The sequence below is a fragment of the Nuphar pumila genome, chromosome 4, assembly GCF_984573655.1.
Source record: "Nuphar pumila chromosome 4, dmNupPumi1.hap1.1, whole genome shotgun sequence".
NCBI classification, from domain to species: Eukaryota; Viridiplantae; Streptophyta; class Magnoliopsida; order Nymphaeales; family Nymphaeaceae; genus Nuphar; species Nuphar pumila.
Genome location: NC_143252.1, coordinates 144574926 through 144593673, shown reverse-complemented (window position 1 = coordinate 144593673; position 18748 = coordinate 144574926). Strand labels below are relative to the sequence as shown.

The 18748-nt window shown below is 39.0% G+C and overlaps 2 protein-coding genes across 2 annotated transcripts; both read left to right on the top strand.

The window, feature by feature from the left end:
- Positions 1 to 283: 283 nt before the first annotated feature.
- Positions 284 to 9859, top strand: LOC149841485 (transcription factor TGA2.3-like). Its single transcript, XM_090003873.1, has 11 exons — positions 284 to 670; positions 927 to 1027; positions 1146 to 1201; positions 1299 to 1469; positions 1612 to 1689; positions 1778 to 1837; positions 6696 to 6773; positions 6911 to 6962; positions 8507 to 8778; positions 8926 to 9174; positions 9303 to 9859. Exons 1-11 carry the CDS (start codon positions 645 to 647, stop codon positions 9447 to 9449), a joined length of 1290 nt encoding a protein of 429 aa, XP_089859999.1. The 5' UTR covers positions 284 to 644; the 3' UTR covers positions 9450 to 9859.
- Positions 9860 to 10838: 979 nt separating this feature from the next.
- Positions 10839 to 11549, top strand: LOC149841484 (uncharacterized). The gene is made up of 2 exons (XM_090004812.1): positions 10839 to 11100; positions 11202 to 11549. Exons 1-2 carry the CDS (start codon positions 10947 to 10949, stop codon positions 11357 to 11359), a joined length of 312 nt encoding a protein of 103 aa, XP_089860938.1. The 5' UTR covers positions 10839 to 10946; the 3' UTR covers positions 11360 to 11549.
- The last annotated feature ends 7199 nt before the right edge of the window (positions 11550 to 18748 follow it).

The following is an 18748-nucleotide window of genomic DNA, read 5'->3' as shown; positions in this document are numbered from 1 at the left end:
GCCATTGGGAGTTGGACAAAAAAACCTCGGATCTTAGGTGCGAGGTAATCAAAGGCACCCTTACGGATACGGGTTCAGAACCCTAATCCAAACTCGAAAGTTAATCTAATCGGGTCGGCCCGAGAAGAGAGGAAAAGAAATCCCTTAATCCATTACCCCTTGACAACTCAGCGAGCAGGGTGTTGCCTGACTTACCGTACGGTGGGGGGCGCTCTCGCTCATTGGGTACTCAAGTTTCCAAAAGAGGCAAAGCATGAAAAGCGAGCGTTTTTTATCCTTCCGAGTCGCGATCTTTTGTGCTTGCTTCGAAGCAATGGGTTTCCTCTCTCTTTTTTACCGCAGTAAAAATCAGGGGTGGGGGGTTAAAAAGGGATTTTACTGTTCGTCGCCGTAGAGAGAAGAGTGGAGGAGCTTCGGGAAGCTAAATTTCTGGGGAGGCGGTGTCGCGTCCGAGAGAGAGGTCGCAGGGGCGAATCGTCAGGTTGGGAAATTTATTAGAAGCCAGAGCCTCTCGTTTTTTCTTCCTCTCTCTCTCTCTCTCTCTCTCTCTTTGCGGATATCGAAGATTTCAGAGAGTGCGAGAGCGGGCGGTGGATTTGGATGATGCTGGCGATGGTGATGAGGACGGTGGTGAGCGCTTAATCATGCAGAGTTTCGATTCTCTCCCAATGTACTCTCTCTCTCTCTCTCTTTCTGAAGTAATTTGGTGGGGTTCTTCTTCGTTGCTGTTTTTTGGGGGTGACGGTTTCGTCTCTGTGTGTGGTCGGATTCTTGAGGAAATGATGAAAAGAGGAAGAAAAAGAATCCTTTTTGGGGTTTAGGGGTTTCAGGAGAGTGTGATTCGACTTTGCTCTCTTTCTCTCTCTCTAAGCGCGGAAATTCTGGGTATTTGATTTTCCTGTGTTGTTGATGATTTCGTGGAGCAGCGATGCGGAAGCGAGCCACATGCACTGGAGGGTTTCTGATCTGGGGGAGATTCAGCAGGTCGCCGGGTTCCGCCTCGAGGATGCCATGAACCTCACTCGAAGTATATGTCCCTTCTTCTCAATCTCCTTCTTTGTTTCTTTAGATCACTATTTTGTTACAGAATTTTCAGAAACTTTTTATGTTCATTAATTTGTTTGTTTAATTTGTTAACGATGAAGGCGCTATGTTTAATGCGAGATCCGGCGGGCAGACGGTTAATTCTGGTGCTTTGCAGGTTAGGGTTTTGAGAGATGTGTATGGATTTAGCATTTGAATTCGTAGTGATCTCATTTGTTGTTCTATCTCGGTGTTTTTGTTGGTTTGGTGACCAGCATATCGGTTCCTCCGGGAACAGAGTGGCGAGTGTGCAGCAGTACCCTTCCCAGAAGGGGGCAACTCTCGCGAATAGTCCTTTCGAGAATTGGGGAGAGTCTGGTGTGGCGTCCGCTAGCCCGCGGACGGATACTTCAACCGATGTTGAAACCGATGATAAGAATCAATCGGTGAATTGCTCAACTCCTTCCACTTCTACTGTATCTTTAATGGCTGTTAACATGCAGTTTTGGTTGGTTATGGGATGTCATGCCTCTAAAGGTGCTAATATGATATTGCTATTTTCTTCTTGTGCTGGTGCTGGTTTTTTAGTCCGAAGGCGGTCACAATCAGCCTGTGACAACTGTGGATTCATCCGATAGATCAAAGGAGGGAACAATGGATCAGAAGGTTTGAGCCAAAACATCACATTGTTGCTTGATGTCTTTTTCTGTATGAATAGCCTTTGTTTGGTAAATATGTTGGACTTTTCATGCAGACGCAGCGTAGGCTTGCCCAAAATCGAGAGGCTGCAAGAAAGAGCCGCTTGAGGAAAAAAGTAATATGGTTTTGTTATTTTCCTGCTTCTGTACAGCCTGTTGGGAATTCATATGCAGTTTTATAATGATCTTTGATGTTAATGAGAATTTTTTTATTGTTGCTGCTCTTGATTCAAGTAGATGCTGATGCGTTTACTGAAGAATTGTTGGTATATGCATTTATAATTCTTAACTTTTTATTCAGTCTGTTGCGAACTTGGATAACTTTTGAATTCTCGCGTTCCTATCTTTCTTCAGAATTATTCTCCCTTATATTGTTGCTTGATGATATGTCCATATTTGGCGTCTTTCTCTCAATTGTTGATTAAGTACTCGGTTTCTTCCATTTGCAACGAAAATCCGGCTACTCATTTATAATTCTACAATTTCCGTTCAGTCACTTTGTGAACTTGGATAAGTTTGGAATTCTCAGCATCCTGTCTGTCTTCAGAATTTTTTTGCCTTGATGTGTCTGCATTTGGCCTCTTTCCAGAAATTGTTGCAACAATTTAGTAGTCAGCTGCATTAATGTGACAACCCATCAGCTGGACGGGATTTGTGTTTTGACCTGTCATATTCCAATGAAATGATTGGGGATTTTGGTGAAGATGCATCCAATGCTTCAAGAACCAATGAAATTATCTTATGTTTGTTCTTTTATTTTAGTTGTGGGTGGCAGTGGCCATGGTCTTGGGGTTGGTGTCAGGAGAGATGGAAGAGGGGTGTGGGTTGGGTCTTTTGGTGTTGATGTTGCATTGTAAGATTTGTTTGGAAAGCCTAAAATAAAACCTTTATGGTTGTGGTGCAGTCTCACCTACTAAATATTTCTGATCCTTAAAAGGTCCCTGGTGTACCAGAAGATCAAGTTAGGAATATTTGATGTGAAACCTAATACAGATCCTTAATCTAAGTGCTTGTCTTTACTCCATATTTTGGAAGTTAATGCATCCAAAACAATGTATTTGTTTTTTCATATATTAAAAAACTGCAGTCAAATATTACCAGGGTTTTTAGCTACCTTGGAGGCACAGTGAGTCTCATGGTTGGCATTTTTGGTGACTATGGTTTTAACTTGTAGCATTGTTAATCATCATGCTGCTTTAACTGATGATTATGTTTAGAATTTTTCAAGGATGCCAATAATGTGTTTAAACCCCAGCATGGTTATTTGCTAAAAATCTCTGGCCCGACAGCATGGTGCCCCATTCTAAAATAGTTCTGAATGAATTTTTATGGAAATTTACCCAACTGGTGACCGGTTGACCCAAGAAAAGTAGTCCAGTCATATCAGTTTGATCAGTCTGATCCAAGCATGTATGTGTTTTCATGTTCTACCATGATTTATGGTGTAGGGTTCTTTCCCCTAAGACATGATAGTTTGGACATCCCGTGGTAATGAATGTGCAACATTCGCCCCTCCTGTTTTGAATAGAATCTGCATCCTGATTTGTTAGGTAACCAGTGCTTATCTTGTTATCTGGCAAATCTCTGGGTCACTCCTAACCGAACAAGTCGAGCTCAGTTCAGAGCTCACTCCTAACCTAACAGGTAGAGCAATTTAATGTAGTTACTGTTTATGTTTTCTCAGAGAATTGCAATTTGAGTTCTTCAGCCATAATTTATGCATGCGTACACCATCATGCTGCTTTAACTGATGATTATGTTTAGAATTTTTCAAGGATGCCAATAATGTGTTTAAACCCCAGCATGGTTATTTGCTAAAAATCTCTGGCCCGACAGCATGGTGCCCCATTCTAAAATAGTTCTGAATGAATTTTTATGGAAATTTACCCAACTGGTGACCGGTTGACCCAAGAAAAGTAGTCCAGTCATATCAGTTTGATCAGTCTGATCCAAGCATGTATGTGTTTTCATGTTCTACCATGATTTATGGTGTAGGGTTCTTTCCCCTAAGACATGATAGTTTGGACATCCCGTGGTAATGAATGTGCAACATTCGCCCCTCCTGTTTTGAATAGAATCTGCATCCTGATTTGTTAGGTAACCAGTGCTTATCTTGTTATCTGGCAAATCTCTGGGTCACTCCTAACCCAACAAGTCGAGCTCAGTTCAGAGCTCACTCCTAACCTAACAGGTAGAGCAATTTAATGTAGTTACTGTTTATGTTTTCTCAGAGAATTGCAATTTGAGTTCTTCAGCCATAATTTATGCATGCGTACACCAATGTACATGAGAGAGAGAGAAACCCTAACATTCCACATTGAGGTTCTGTTTTGTTTCCAGCATAGTCTCTGATATTGCTGATAATTTTGAAAATATTGTGATATTATTGGCATTTTCAGATAGGCCAATAATATCAGCAAAATATTGTGATATTTTTAAAATATTGCCAAAATGAAAATATCATGCTATTATCGTGATATTATCACAATATTTTAAAAATATTCTTATTTTTATATATTTTAAGTTCAGTTTTCCTATTTTTTGGTTTCTTTTGTATTTTAAAAACTTTAAAAACTGGTTTCTTTATATGTTGTGCCAGAAAAATAATAGAAATCCTATTATTTTCCTATCTTATTATTATTTATATTTTTCAAATTTTAAAGCTTTCGAGATTTTCCAAGGAAAAATCACTTTGTGAAAATATCTCTGAGAAAAACCATGTCTGAGAAATTACCTTGAATGAATACAGATGACTATGGTTTCCATCAAATAAGCTGCTTAACTTGGAAAAGGAAAAAAATGTTTTTTTCAAAAACATACTTTCCTTTTTCTTGATAATTCAAATTCATGGCTTAACATAGTTATGATTCAAAATTGTACCCAGTTTTATTTTCAGTTATTCAAATTCATACTCCTGGTAACTATTCTCCCTTCTAACAATAGTTAATAAATCAATAAATTCAAAACTATATTAGTTTGACTCTCGTTAAATATGCTTCTCTTTGCCCATTTCACCCTTATCATTCTCTCTCTCTCTCCATATATATATATATGTGACTTTTTAGGATAAATTCATGAATCATGAATTTGTGCGAAAATAGAAAAGGCCAACTTACCATAAGCATGGTTTTGGGCAATGTTGTCTCTATCGTATCAATACAATACACACCCGTATCTCGATACGAGTGTGTATCATAGGTGTATCACATGTACCATACTGCAATGTACGATACGGTGTTTGCGGACTTAAAAATGGGCAAAACCGTGCTTTTATGTTTTGGGGTTTTAAAGAGCTTTTGAGGGGCTGAAACCCTCATTCATATAGAACATACTGTATAGTTTTTCACGCACTCTGGGAGCCGTGAGACTTTTTTGGGGGCTGATCTTTGTGCCAGAGAGAGGGTTTCATAATTTCGTCAAGAAAGAGTGCATTTCCACCATTTTTTCACCCAAAAAAGTGGGTTAAGGTAAAGAAAATGCATTTTTACTATTTTTTCACTCAAGAAAATAGTTTAATGTAAACAATCTTTATTATGAGTAAAATTACAAAGCTACTTTCCAAAAAAATTCTACATCTGAAGGCTTTGCCTCCCTACAACCCTCCGCCAACTTACCGCGAAGTTGAATCCGCAAAAATTAAAGATTTATATCAAGATAGAAATCAGGCTCAATACTCTTCCAACAAAGATGGCATTGATCCGGCGTGGCAATGGGACACTCAAGTAACGAGTGAAAACCGATTGAAAATTGAGTGCAACTATCGCCATAATATTTTTGTTTATGTAATATGAAAGTATGGGTCTTGTGGCATGTTCTTAATTGCAAGATATTTAATAATTTGCATTGTTCGTGTGATATAGTTGATGTTTGATGATGTCTTATGCAGCTCATAGAGACATAAATGCTTCATTTGTGATTTTATGGTTGCATTTTGTGCATTTCATCACTGTTTCATGTGATATGATTTTTTAGAATTTTTGCTAATTTTTCTGATTTTTTTCAAAATTTATGATTTTTTATGATACTTATCTTATTTTGGGCCCAACCGATGCGGTTTACGATATGATACTTACAACCTTGGTTTTGGGAATCAATTTGGATTGTAAATTTTTTTTGGGTATATTTTTGTAAGTAACCCGAAAAAACACATGTATAAGTGTCCATTAGAATTTTACCAAGAGTCGTCAGAAATCATTTCCTTTGAGTTAGTCTACAGAACTTGTTTTGTTGACTCAATGGCCCAATAGGACTGATAATTCCCAATACTCTTTCTAGCACTATTAACCTGATTGGTGATTCCTTTCATCTAGTCTTATAATTTGATAGTGTGTGCATTGTATTTCATAGAATCTGTCACCTGGGTACTGGTGGGGGTACGGTGGGTACGACACGGCATTTTAAAAAAAGGTGGGTACGGGGACACGGCTATATATATGTTTATATATATATATATATTAAATATCACATAAATTCAAAATAAACTTGATATAATCTAAATATATATGCTTTATCTAAAATATATATTATATACTGAAAATATAAAGTTATAAGCTGAAAATATAATTCTAAACTATAAATTGAATACAAACTTATATGTATGGAGAGTAAAATGGCGTGTTCGGGTACCATAGCATAGAAGTGATAATAGCTCTTTTCTGTGTGTACTCATTTTTATTCAGCTTGCCACTAGAAGTGATTTTGCTTTTTTGTGAGTTAAAATTTTCCCCTTGGTGAAGATTGTATCTGACGTTCAAGTTTTCGAATCACCTTCGAATGTTCCGCCTTAAGATTTTTGCATTCATTTGGAAAATAATCTCTTTTTTACAGTTATTGATAAACCAACCATTCCCTGCTTTTCCTGTTTTATGTAGCCTGTGAAGATTTGCAACAACATGAATTTCTTCTGTTTTCTGTTATACAAACAGAAGTGCACGTCAACTTAATACTTTTTGATCTTTTTCTGCTGTGAAACAGGCATATGTCCAGCAGTTGGAAAATAGCCGGTTGAAGCTAACTCAGCTTGAGCAGGAGCTTCAACGAGCACGCCAGCAGGTTTGTTGCCTGAATTAAGTAATTATGCTGTTGCTTTGCTACACTTTGAAGTGGCACATGGAACTTTGATATATGTTGATCATGTCATCCGTTCTTACCTTTTAACGCTAGTAAAATTCCTGCTTTTTCTCCTGCAGGGAATTTTCATTGCAGGTGGCGGAGATCAAAGTCAGACTATGGGTGGAAATGGTAGGCTTAGAATATGTGGTTAACTTGCCATATGTATGTGTATCACATGTTCTTGGAATAAGCTTATCAATTTTTCTGAACACTTCATATGTTTTTTCAATATGTTTCTTTAATAGAAATCCTGTTGTTGTAGTATTCCCTCTTTTGTGCTTCTGATTTTCAGAGTTCAATTGTTACAGAGTTGGTTTGTATTTCATCTTGTCCATACATGTTGCTTACATGCTAGGCTACAGCTACTATCACATTAATCAATTATTCTGAAAAACTTTCATGATAAGAGTTTGATTTTTTTATCTCTGCTTTGCTAAACTTACTCAAAACTTGAAATTAATTCAATCAAAAGTATTTATTTGCTTTATTTGAAGCTGTTTTGCAGTTAAAATTGGATAATAGCTTTTTCTGTATTGAATGATAAGAGAGAATTACACCTATAATTAGCATTGGTTTTCAAGATAAAAATTTGCTTCTGTAAATTTGACGACCTACAAATATGGGGCGCAATAGTACAGATTGTGGGTTCTCAATATCGGTGGATGTCTTCACCAAACATTTGTTGATGTTGATTCAGGTTTTCTAAGTGCCTTGGGTATTATTGAAGACACAAGCAGCCAACCCAATTCTTGTCTCTGCATGGTAGATGTGACACCTTTGTTTGTTAAATTTGGTCAGAGCAACCCTATTGTTGATACTGTTTAGATGGCTTGTAAGCCATATCTCTTCTTTGATGTCTTGTTATGAAGTGAGCTACTTACTGTTAAAAGGATATTCTGAATTAACAGAGAGTGGGCTGGTTTTCCCTTCTTTTTGGTTCTCTAGATCCATTGCCAGTTTCTTGTAGGACTTGTGCAGAGAAGGTTTTCTTTAACTGCACCTCGAAGGGGTTAGCGTAGTTGGAGCGGGCCTCGGCTGTCATATGGGCAGTCGGGGTTCGATTCCCTCAGGCGCCACCCCCTTGTGTAAGCCAATGCCCAGCATAGGCCCTGGGGGTGAGGATCCTAGCCTTGGAGTGTCTCTGTGCCCGAGTGGAGTTTCTTCAGGTTATAAACGAAAAAAAACTTGTCCTCAACTGGTTTGTCTTTCAAGTCTTGGTTCTTAACTTTATTAGATTTGCATGCATGGAGGTGGAAAAGAACATTGGTTATAATTTGCATTAGCAAGTGGTGCAACATGCGACATAATTTGTATCTGGTGCAATATTCCTTGGTGTCATGTTCATGGACGTTGATTTTAAATTTGAATAAGTATTTTCATATTGCTATATGTATTTACTACAATGGGCTTTCACTTTCAGTCCATGTTTGCAATATCCTCGTTGGGGTTGGAGCTGGATCTTGAGCTGTCTATACTGTACATTGTATTCATGGTACTTGAATGATCAGAGATGCTTGTCAGAGTCTCGTGCCTGTGCTTGTGCATTTTGATGGGGTTGTACACTTTGAACATTGTTCAGTGTCATGTTAAACGGTACAGGGTATTAGAGGCAGGAGCTGTCGACATGTCTAGGACATTTTAGAATGCGAAGAGACTGATGAAACCTTTTGCAGGTGCGCTTGCATTTGACATGGAATATGCTCGATGGCTGGATGAACATCAACGGCAGATCAGTGACTTGAGAACAGCTGTGAACTCTCACGTGGGTGATAATGAGCTGCGGCTTCTTGTTGATGCAGTCATGGCACATTATGATGAGATATTCAGACTCAAAAATGTGGGTGCAAAGGCTGATGTCTTCCACATGCTTTCGGGAATGTGGAAGACCCCAGCTGAGAGGTGCTTCATGTGGTTGGGGGGTTTCCGATCTTCAGAGCTTTTGAAGGTGAAAGTTCACCAGATCTTTTCTTCTTCTTCGAGTTTAGAGTTGCTTTTTGGTTTAAATTTGGTTTTTGACTGCCATCTTTCTTAATATCTAAGTATGAAGTTGGGACATTTTATTTGATAGTTAGGTTGCTCAACCATGTTGCAGATCCTTGTAAGACATCTTGAACCTTTGACTGAACAGCAGTTAGTGGGAATATGTAGTCTGCAACAATCCTCCCAGCAGGCTGAAGATGCGCTATCTCAAGGGATGGAAGCTTTGCAGCAATCTCTTGCAGAAACCCTAGCATCTGGATCTCTGGGCGCTCCTGGATCCTCTGACAATGTTGCCAACTACATGGGTCAAATGGCAACCGCTATGGGGAAACTAGGTACACTTGAGAGCTTTCTTCGCCAGGTAAGAAAACTCAAGCCACCTATCCACCCACCCCAAACAACAGTTTCACCCCCCCCCCCCCCCCCCACACACACACACACACACGACGTGAACAATCAGTATTGTTAAAGTGTTTGATATGGTACCAGGCAGACCATCTGCGGCAACAGACTTTGCAGCAGATGCACCGGATATTAACAACTCGTCAAGCAGCACGTGCACTGCTTTCCATAAGTGACTATTTCTCTCGTCTGCGTGCACTTAGTTCATTGTGGTTGGCACGCCCAAGAGAATAAATTGCCAGTTTTTTATGGGGCTCGTCATACAAAGGCCACCCGCAGCACCAGCCACATCTGTGAGTACATCCCACTAAGAGTTAGGGCTGGGAGGATGGAAGGAGCAAGAAGAAGAAAATGTGTGGACTTGGCCACTGTATCCATGGGTTGGTAGGGAATAGCATAGAAACTGTTGGTTTTAAGGTCTTGCAACCCTGTACAGTAGTAGCCCATGTTGTATTGTCAAGGCTGTCTTTGTATATACTAGAAAGAAATTTAGTCGTTAATTGTTATTGTCCTTATGTTTGCCACCGTTTCTCTGGTGAGGCTGAAAAATTTAATCACCTATTCTTGTGATTTACAAACACATGATAGTGAGCTATATTATGTTGTGAATAAAGGGGTCGGGGAGGACAGTGGACTTCACCAAAGCCGAGTACATTTTGATATTTTTCTTGATCTGATTGATCTGTGTTGTCTAAACCACTGCATTCATCTTGACTTCTTTACTTTTTACCACCCTAACTCGAGAATCGACAGTAGCATAAAAATTGGTTAACTCATTAAGGTCCACTGAAAGTTGTAAGAGTAATGATTGATGGGGCAGTTTGCTATATCTCCTTGGCTCCTGGACGTCTCCCGTATGATTGAAAATGTAAAGCAATGAAAGTAATGAGAGGATTCATATTCTGTTTCTCATCCCTTCACATCATGTTCTTTGCGCCAAATCAAGCAATATAATAACGTGTCCTCTGTATGATATAAATATGGTGTTGTCATGGGGTCGTTCTTTCCTTTATAGCTGTTGGTCTAACAAGCTATACAGTAGCCTAAGCAGCTTTAGAACAACTTTAGATTGAAATTAATATCATGTCAGCATATGTTTAGTCCAACTTAAGATTAGAATTGAGATCATGTAATCAGCAGTTTTGGGCAAATCTAACAAGCACCTTTCTAGCAGTTGGTTCAGTGTCATCTTAAACGGTATTGAGTTTTGCATCTGTGCGAATCTGAATCCGAATCCATGTAGCTGAAAATCTGATATTTACAGTCTGATTCGGATTTTGTTGGATTCAGATTGGGACTCTAATGCAAAAACTCAATACTGAATCCAGATCCGATTATTCATTGAATTCAGACTTCGGGTCGGATGTCGGATTACATCTGCCCCGTTGACATTCTTAGCTAATCATAAACACAATGTCTTGAAATAAGTGGCGACTTTCCTCATTATATCAGTTTTTCAAAGTTATCGACGTTTATCATGGTATTTACACGAGACCACCGATATTTACTTTGGTGGTACTGAAGCTCCTACTTACGCGGCAGAGTGGGATAAGCTGGATATTGCACGACAATAGCACAACTTATACTTATCCCACTTTTCTGGATAAGTAGCTGCCTCCAAAATCCAGATATCCTCTATGAAATAAAAGGGCTGGTAGTAGGAGGGTGAATGGTGCAGCAGACAGGCGGCGGCAATAAGGAAGAGGAAGGGAGAAGGAGAAGGAGAAGGAGATGAACACAGATATCACCGCGTTGGCTAAGCCGGAGTACCCGGTGGTAGATCGGAACCCTCCCTTTACGAAGACGGTAGCCAACTTCAACACTCTCGACTACCTCCGCCTTCTCACGATCAGCGGGGTCTCTGTTACCGTCGGATACCTCTCGGGTGATTCTCTAACACCACCCTCTCTTTTTGGGTTTTCGTTTTGTGGGAGTTTTCTCCTTCTTTTGATGGGTTTTGATTGTTTTGTGGTTTTCGGGATTTAGGGATCAAACCCAACGTCAGAGGCCCTTCCATGGTCACCGGTGGCCTAATCGGTTTAATGGGTGGATTCATGTACGCCTACCAGAACTCTGCGGGCCGGCTGATGGGTTTCTTCCCCAACGACGAAGAGGTAGTTCGGTACAAGCAATATAGGAACTAAGATTTCTTTGTATGGAGTGATTAGTGGGACTCTTCTGGGGTTTTTGACCATTGAACGATTAGGTGGCTTTTCTTATTTCTCAGTTTCATCACTTTCTTTTCTCTCAATCACATGATTGTATTTCATGGTGTATCTTGAATTGAAAAACGGATTTGAATTCCTTCTTTTAATAATGCTAATGTTTGGGCAATCTGCATCTTGTATGTCTTGCTTTCTTGTAGATTTCTAATGGTTTCTGTATCAGGATTAGGTTGTAGATGAATGCCTGGTTTTGAATTTTGCGAGAAATAGTAGATTTTGTGATCAAATTTATATTCATTGGTTGGATTCACTTTCTTTTTTATTCTTTCATTTAATGGTCTGATTGACCCCAAAATGAATTTATTTCACTTTGCTGTTCCTCACTTCCTGGATCTTACTGTAGGATTTTGGGTTTATTGGGGTTTAGAAAGTCACCCCAAATGGGCTTCCATTTGGACGTTCCAGTTACAATTGTACCATCGTTAAAGTTATGGACCTTATTCCTACTTTTTTTTTTGTTCTCTTTAAGCATAAGAAGCTATACAGACGTAAAAAAATTTAGTCTGACGTCTTGATATTATCACAGAAATAAGGTTTTCTATGTGAGAGACCACTAGAAATAGCTAGTATCTTTCTCTTATATTTTTCTTTAAACCCCAGAATTCCTGGAAAACATAGAAAGCTATATATGTTTTACTAGTCTTGTTTCTTTGCTCCTTTCTATATAAATCTGCAAGGTGAATCATCCTACGATCTTATCCCTTCTCACAACCTTCATACAAGTAATTGGTTGATCTTCTTCTTTTCATAATCCCTTCTATTTGCTTCTTGTCTACTTTTCTCACCAGTACTATGACAAGGCCTCTGTTAAACCATCTTAGGCAATATTCTTGAAGATTTTATCTTTGTTAAACCATCTTAGACAATATTCTTTAAAATTTTATTTATCTTGCATGTGTATTTCTCCTAAACACATTTTAATGTATTTATTTTTAGCTATCTTCTTTCTTTGTTACTCTGTACATCTTTCTTAGCATATGCATCTCAAGTACTTGCACTATCTCTTTCTATTACCTATTAGTTGCTCAACACATTGTTAGTTTTATTGTGGTCTTATAGTAACATTTTTCTCTAGTCTGAAAAGTATTCACTTATCATCTATTACTTGACTAGCTTTTCTTCACTTAGACCGGCTAGCATAAAGCGTACTGCTAATGATATTCTCATCGAACCCCTGCCTTGTATAGAGCTTAAATATTGAAGTTTTTTTGCCCTGTTGTATTACAAGGTCTTTTATTTTAACTATATTGTTCTTCTTACTACACTTGCATTTTGTATATCCTCATTCATTCATCACAAAACCTACTATTGGTATCTTCGTCAGGCCCACTAGCTTATGCACTATGTTACTTGGACACTGACATGGGTATGAAGTGTCGGACATGGCAGCTTTTGAAATGCTAGATACGTGGACACAGCTATATATATTTATATATATAAGGGGAGAGAGAGAGAGAGAGAGAGAGAGAGAGAGAGAGAGAGAGAGAGAGAGAGAGAGAGAGCTTTCTCTACAATAGGAGTGTGCTTACTAGTTTTCTTGGAGTTAGGCCCCAATAAAATATATGGACAGAAAATAAGGTTTAAACAAGATTCACATAAAGTGTTCGAAGTGTTCGTCATCGAATACTTTGTGTCAAAAGTGTCAGATATGCAACACGGAGTGTCCATTTTTTTCTTGGACCCTTCTATGTTGAAAAATGAAGTGTCTAGGAGTGTCGGTGTCGGTATCCAAGTGTCCAAGTGTCCAAGTGTCTGATACTGACACGTTGGCCCTCTAGAAGTCAAGGTAACATAGCTTATGCATAGTAGAGCCTAAATAACAAAATATTTTGTACTATTGTATTACAAGTGCAATATCCACATTATTTAAAGTTACAAATGCCTATAAGTTTCCAGCCCTACTCAACCAGTAAACTCTATCTACATGAGGAACTTTCCTCCTAAATTCTTTTGTAGATATTTTAAAATGTTATATAGATAATGGGCTTAGACTTTTAGAAGGAAGGTTCCCCTCAAAGCGGCCTGTATACATAAGCACCCATTCCAGGTTTATATGAACTTGAGCATTCTGCATACAAAAGAAAAGGCAATCTGTATCTTGAAGCTATCCTTGCCCAAATCTATTTTCTTTGACCGCATGCCATGGGGTGTGGAAAACAAAAAAGGGGCGGCCTGTATACATAACAATTTATTTTCAGGGGAATGGAATGAGGTTCTGTTGAAGGACATCATAATTAAACATGCATGGTTTTTGGGCCAACTAAATCAATGACACACAAATCCATAGCAGTATGCATTTATTTGCAGTGGCATGCCACTTAGATGCTAAATACTGTCACATTGTGATGAAAGTAAACCATGTTTCGACCAGAACTCCCATACTCAATATTGTAATTAGCGTATCGGAATTCGTATTGCATGAGCCTGAGATATGAGTGTATCTTACCAAAAAATCTGAATTAAAAATCACAAAAAATCTGGAAAATTACAAAAAATAGAGAAAAATCTCTAAAATTTTAAAAAAATCAGAAAAAATTCTAGAATGCAACAGAAAAAAAGGAACATGAATATATGCATTATGGGTAACTAAACATAAACATTGGATACGATATATTCAAAACACTCCTAACAAGCATTTAACAAAAGTCACAAATCACAAGCATGAATGTTTGATATCAAAGTTATATATTACATAACAAAATAAAAGAAAAAGCATCCTAATCTATCAATCATAATGAAAACGATATTCAAATGATGTATCTTCTTCACCTCATTCACCTATATTCATCTATGGGCCAACATAATCATTGTCATCATCCACCTGTGCCTCCATCTCAGCCTCCAGTTGCCTCCAATCCTCATTATCATCCAAGACATCGGGCTCTTCTTTTGCACACTCATCCAATATATTGAGGTTGTTACTACTGATGGGATCATATATGCTCCTCTGTCGTCTTCTCGATTCTCTTTGTATTTGTTTGCAATATGCAGATATTAATTAGAATACAAGTTGTATTAAAGTAAATCCACTAACATATATCTTAATGTTACCTTTGCTTCAATCTCATATTGTAGGTGACAAGTACAAGATAATTTAATCATAGTGTTTTAATATATTCCTTTTCTTTGTGTGGATGCACTAAAAGAACTCCAATTTCTCTCGCATCCACTCGCGTTGCATCCTTGACTCAATATACTATGTGCAAACCTAGATAATGAAGGATCATCTCCACCAAACCTATTCCACTATTGATATGAACCAAAAAAATAAAAATATATCATGAGAGAAAATCCTTGCAATACAAAAAATACATAATAACATTGAATTTCAAATGCATACCTGACCGTAATGAGCTACACAATTGGATTGTGTTCCTTCGTCCAAAGTCCCCCTTGTTTTATTCATACTTGTTTAACTCCACATGAATTTGTCTTTGGAGACTATGATCTACGGAGTTCAAGACGCCCATTTGTACTTGGCTATCATATACCAATGTGGGGGAGAATTTGATGGCAAGATTGAAGTAAGAGGCAACAATATAAATGACTTAAGGGAGTTGGTGAGTCCATCTCTTATCAATCAACCCTCCAAATTGGCATATACTAGTTTTAATTGTTGACATTTTCTCTAATATGCTGTTTTGCCTTATCCATATCATCATGCAAGTAGGGCATAGCTGGAGCCTCATCATTGTCCACTCTCCTCAACACTTTCACAAGTGACATTCTCATCCTCAAAAACATATTGCACCTCTTCCAAAGCTCCATAGCGAAGACTATCTCCATTATCTCAACCTCAATAGGTGTCTGCGTAATCTTCATTGCAAACCACTAATATGAAGCAAACATTTGCTTTAATTCATTTTGATGAATGATTAGGCTTTGTACAATCAAAACATTCGTGACAAACTTTGTCAATGCATGGTGTATCAACTTGGCTCCCTTGGTAAACTTCCTCGTCAAGTTTAAGATGGCCGAATCATTATAAATGAATGTTGTTACTTTTTTGCACATTTCAATGCATGAGACCAATGCAATGCGTTGTGCATGGACACCAAAGAAAACATTTTTATTCTTTTTGCAACATTAATCCAACAGTTTTAAAGTTTGTTGTATTATCAGTAATGAATTAGACCATATTTTTCAGGCTTAACATCCTCCACCACATCTTTAAAATCACAAACAACTCTTCTATTGTCTTTTATCAATTAGACATCAACAAATTTCAAAAACATAACACCTTTAGGACAAGAAACCAAAAAAATTGCCAGATTTCGTTGTCTCCTGTTCGTCCATCCATTTTTCATGATGGTGCAGCCCATAGTCTTCCAAGACTCTCTGAACTCAACACATCACTGCTTCATTTTTGCAACAACTTGCTTTAAAATTCTGCCCCTCAATACATGATAGGGGGCATCTTGTAACCAACTCTTATATTGGTTATTGCATTAGCCATAGCCTGAAAATGATACGAGTTTGCAGCATTGAATGGTGTGTGAGTCTCGTAAAAAGGATGCTTAACTGCTAGATATGCTTGCTCAATCATTTGCTTGAAGGCCATGGCAGAACGTATATCCGGTTGGGGCTCCAGGGGTTGTTCTAGGTACCAATCCTATGTCCTTGACTCATAAATCCCCTATCTCCTCCCTTCCCCTACTATTACCACCAGGTCCGACACAAGTTGGTGCATGTCCAGTACCACTGTTGTCTGTCTCCACCTCTACTCCCTTGCCCTTCTGCCACAGTAAATTCTTCAACTCCTTAGTGGGGCCGGTTACACTGTCAGTTGCTTCCCTATATGCCTCAAGTGTCACTTCTGGGTTTTCCTAGGGCTGGGACATATCGTAGCCCCCAATTTCTGTCTACTCCTATTGTTTTTTTTTTGCCTCTTTCTTTCAGATTCCTTCAATAGCTCATGCATCTGTCATTTCACAGTATCTAACACATGCTTAGAATTATATGCGACCACATTAAGCCTTGTTCCAGCTAAATGATGCTTCATCCTAGAAATGCCTCCATGAATCTCCCTCTTACAATAGTTGCACCAGTGGAGCAACCTATTTTCTTCATAAATCGGTGCATATTGATCCCATCACGGGTCTCTTGATGCAGCCATGCTCCAAATACATTGAATCAAACCCTCTAGGGTTTGGATTTGAAGGTTAGATAGCACGAAAATGTGTGTATGATGGAAATGGTGGAATTTATGATAAATCACACCACTATGATTCAGTTTTAAGGGCTAGAAGTCAAAAAATGAGCGTAGGATGAAAATGAAGGGTTTTAGGATAAAAGAGGGGATTTAGGATTCGATTTTGAGGGTTGGAAGCCAAAAAAAAGGTTGGGTAGGATGGAAATTGGTGAGATTTGAGGCAAACCATACTTCTAAGGCTCAGATGTAACAAAAACTTCATTTTTTAGGTAGATTTGATCTCAAAATAAGGTGGGTAGGCTTAAAAAAGGGGGTTGTGAAGGGTGAACATGCAAAACGGGGTCAAAACGACCCTTGGGGGCTAAAATATGGCCTCCATAAGTGGTCGGTCGCTACTTTTTCGGCATTGAAAAAGTAAAAAAAAAGGTGTGTCAACTCGTACGATACGGTACGATACACTCACATATCATACGATTCATATCATATCGATACGATAAGCATACCAAATACGATATAAGCCCTAAATCATATATGTTCCCTTTTCGATACTATGATATATCTTATCGTATCTACTGATAACACTGGCCTGACTTGGTGATTTGCCGCTTAACTCATTCATAGCCAGGATTAGAAACCTCGGTGGCTTAGTGTCTTGTGACTGAGTTGGAAACCTTCAGTTACATCTTTTTTTGAGTTAATTCACTCTGATGTTTGTGAACCTTCTCTATGAAATAATATTCTAGTCTGGATATTGTTAGAAACCCGATCCTTGGAAGATCAGATTCCTAGGGATGCGTGCTGGTAGGGGAGAAGAAAGAAAGAGAGATCGGTGGGGGAGAAAAAAAAGCAAGAAAGAGAGGGAGAAGGGAATGATAGAGAGAGGGGGGAGAGAAAGATAGGTGACCCACGAGGGAGAGTTGTCCCTCTTGGATGGCGTCGTCCTAAAGAGAGAGAGAGAGAGACGTCTCTCTTCCCTAGGCCTAATCCTCACAGAGGACAAGAATGAGGGAAATTCATCGAATCCTTCATTAAGCTTTTAGGGTTCCCAGGCTTACATATTTATAGCCCACATAAGTCCAAGTCCCCTCCCCAGTATATTCAATTCCCTCAACCCAAACATAAAATGAAAGCAAGGAAACGACTAAAGCAAGCACGGAATCAGACTCTTCAGTGGCATATTCAGATCGGTCCATAACAATCCACCCCTCTTGAAAACAACCTTGTCCTCAAGGTGAGAACTCTGAAAATCTGGTCAACAACTGATCCTCCTCCTCCCACGTAGCGTCATCCAATTCTAACTATGTCTATTGCACTAATACTTCCATGATCAGCCTCCCATCCTTGCATTGACGCCACTTTTCAAAGACTTTTGAGTGATTGGGTTTGAGTTATTTCTTCTAAAGTTGACATCTCTGGAGTGAAAAAAGGTGGTTGCCCCTTATATGGATTGAAGCGGGACATGTGGAAGACAAGATGAATGTGGGAACCTTCGAGCAAATCCAATTGATAGGCCACAGTCCCAACCCGCTCCACTACCAGATAGGGTCCAAAATAGCGAGCCATCAATTTGTGTTGACGGGCCCTGCGCACGGTGAGTTGGCGGTGAGGTGGAACTTTCAAAAGAACAAGATCTCCTACTTCAAAAAGCTCGTGGTCTATGGTGTTGATCATGAGCTTGTTTCGTGTGGTTCTGGGCCACCGCCATATGTTGTCTTTGCAACTGTAAGGGCTGATCTCGCTCCAACAAAGATGACTCTCGCTACCCCTCCAACATAAGCAACTATAATGGGGGGTGTTCTACCGCACACAACCTAATACGGGGTTATCTGTATGGTGGAGTGATGGCTGGTGTTGTAGGACCACTCAACCCAAGGAAGAAGTCGAACCCAAGACTTGGGTCGGTCCCCCACGAAGGTCCTCAAGTAATCTTCAAGGCAGCGGTTAAAGACCTCAGTATGCTCATCTGTCTACAGATGATAGGCCGTGCTCATGGCCAATTTCGTATCTTGTTGGTTGAAAAACTTCACTCAAAAAGTGTTTATGAACATTGGGTCACGATCACTCACTATGGTGCGAGGCATCCCATGCAATCGAAAAATCTCTTGGATGAAGAAGTCGTCCATTGTCTTGGCGGAGTACAAATGTGATACGATTAT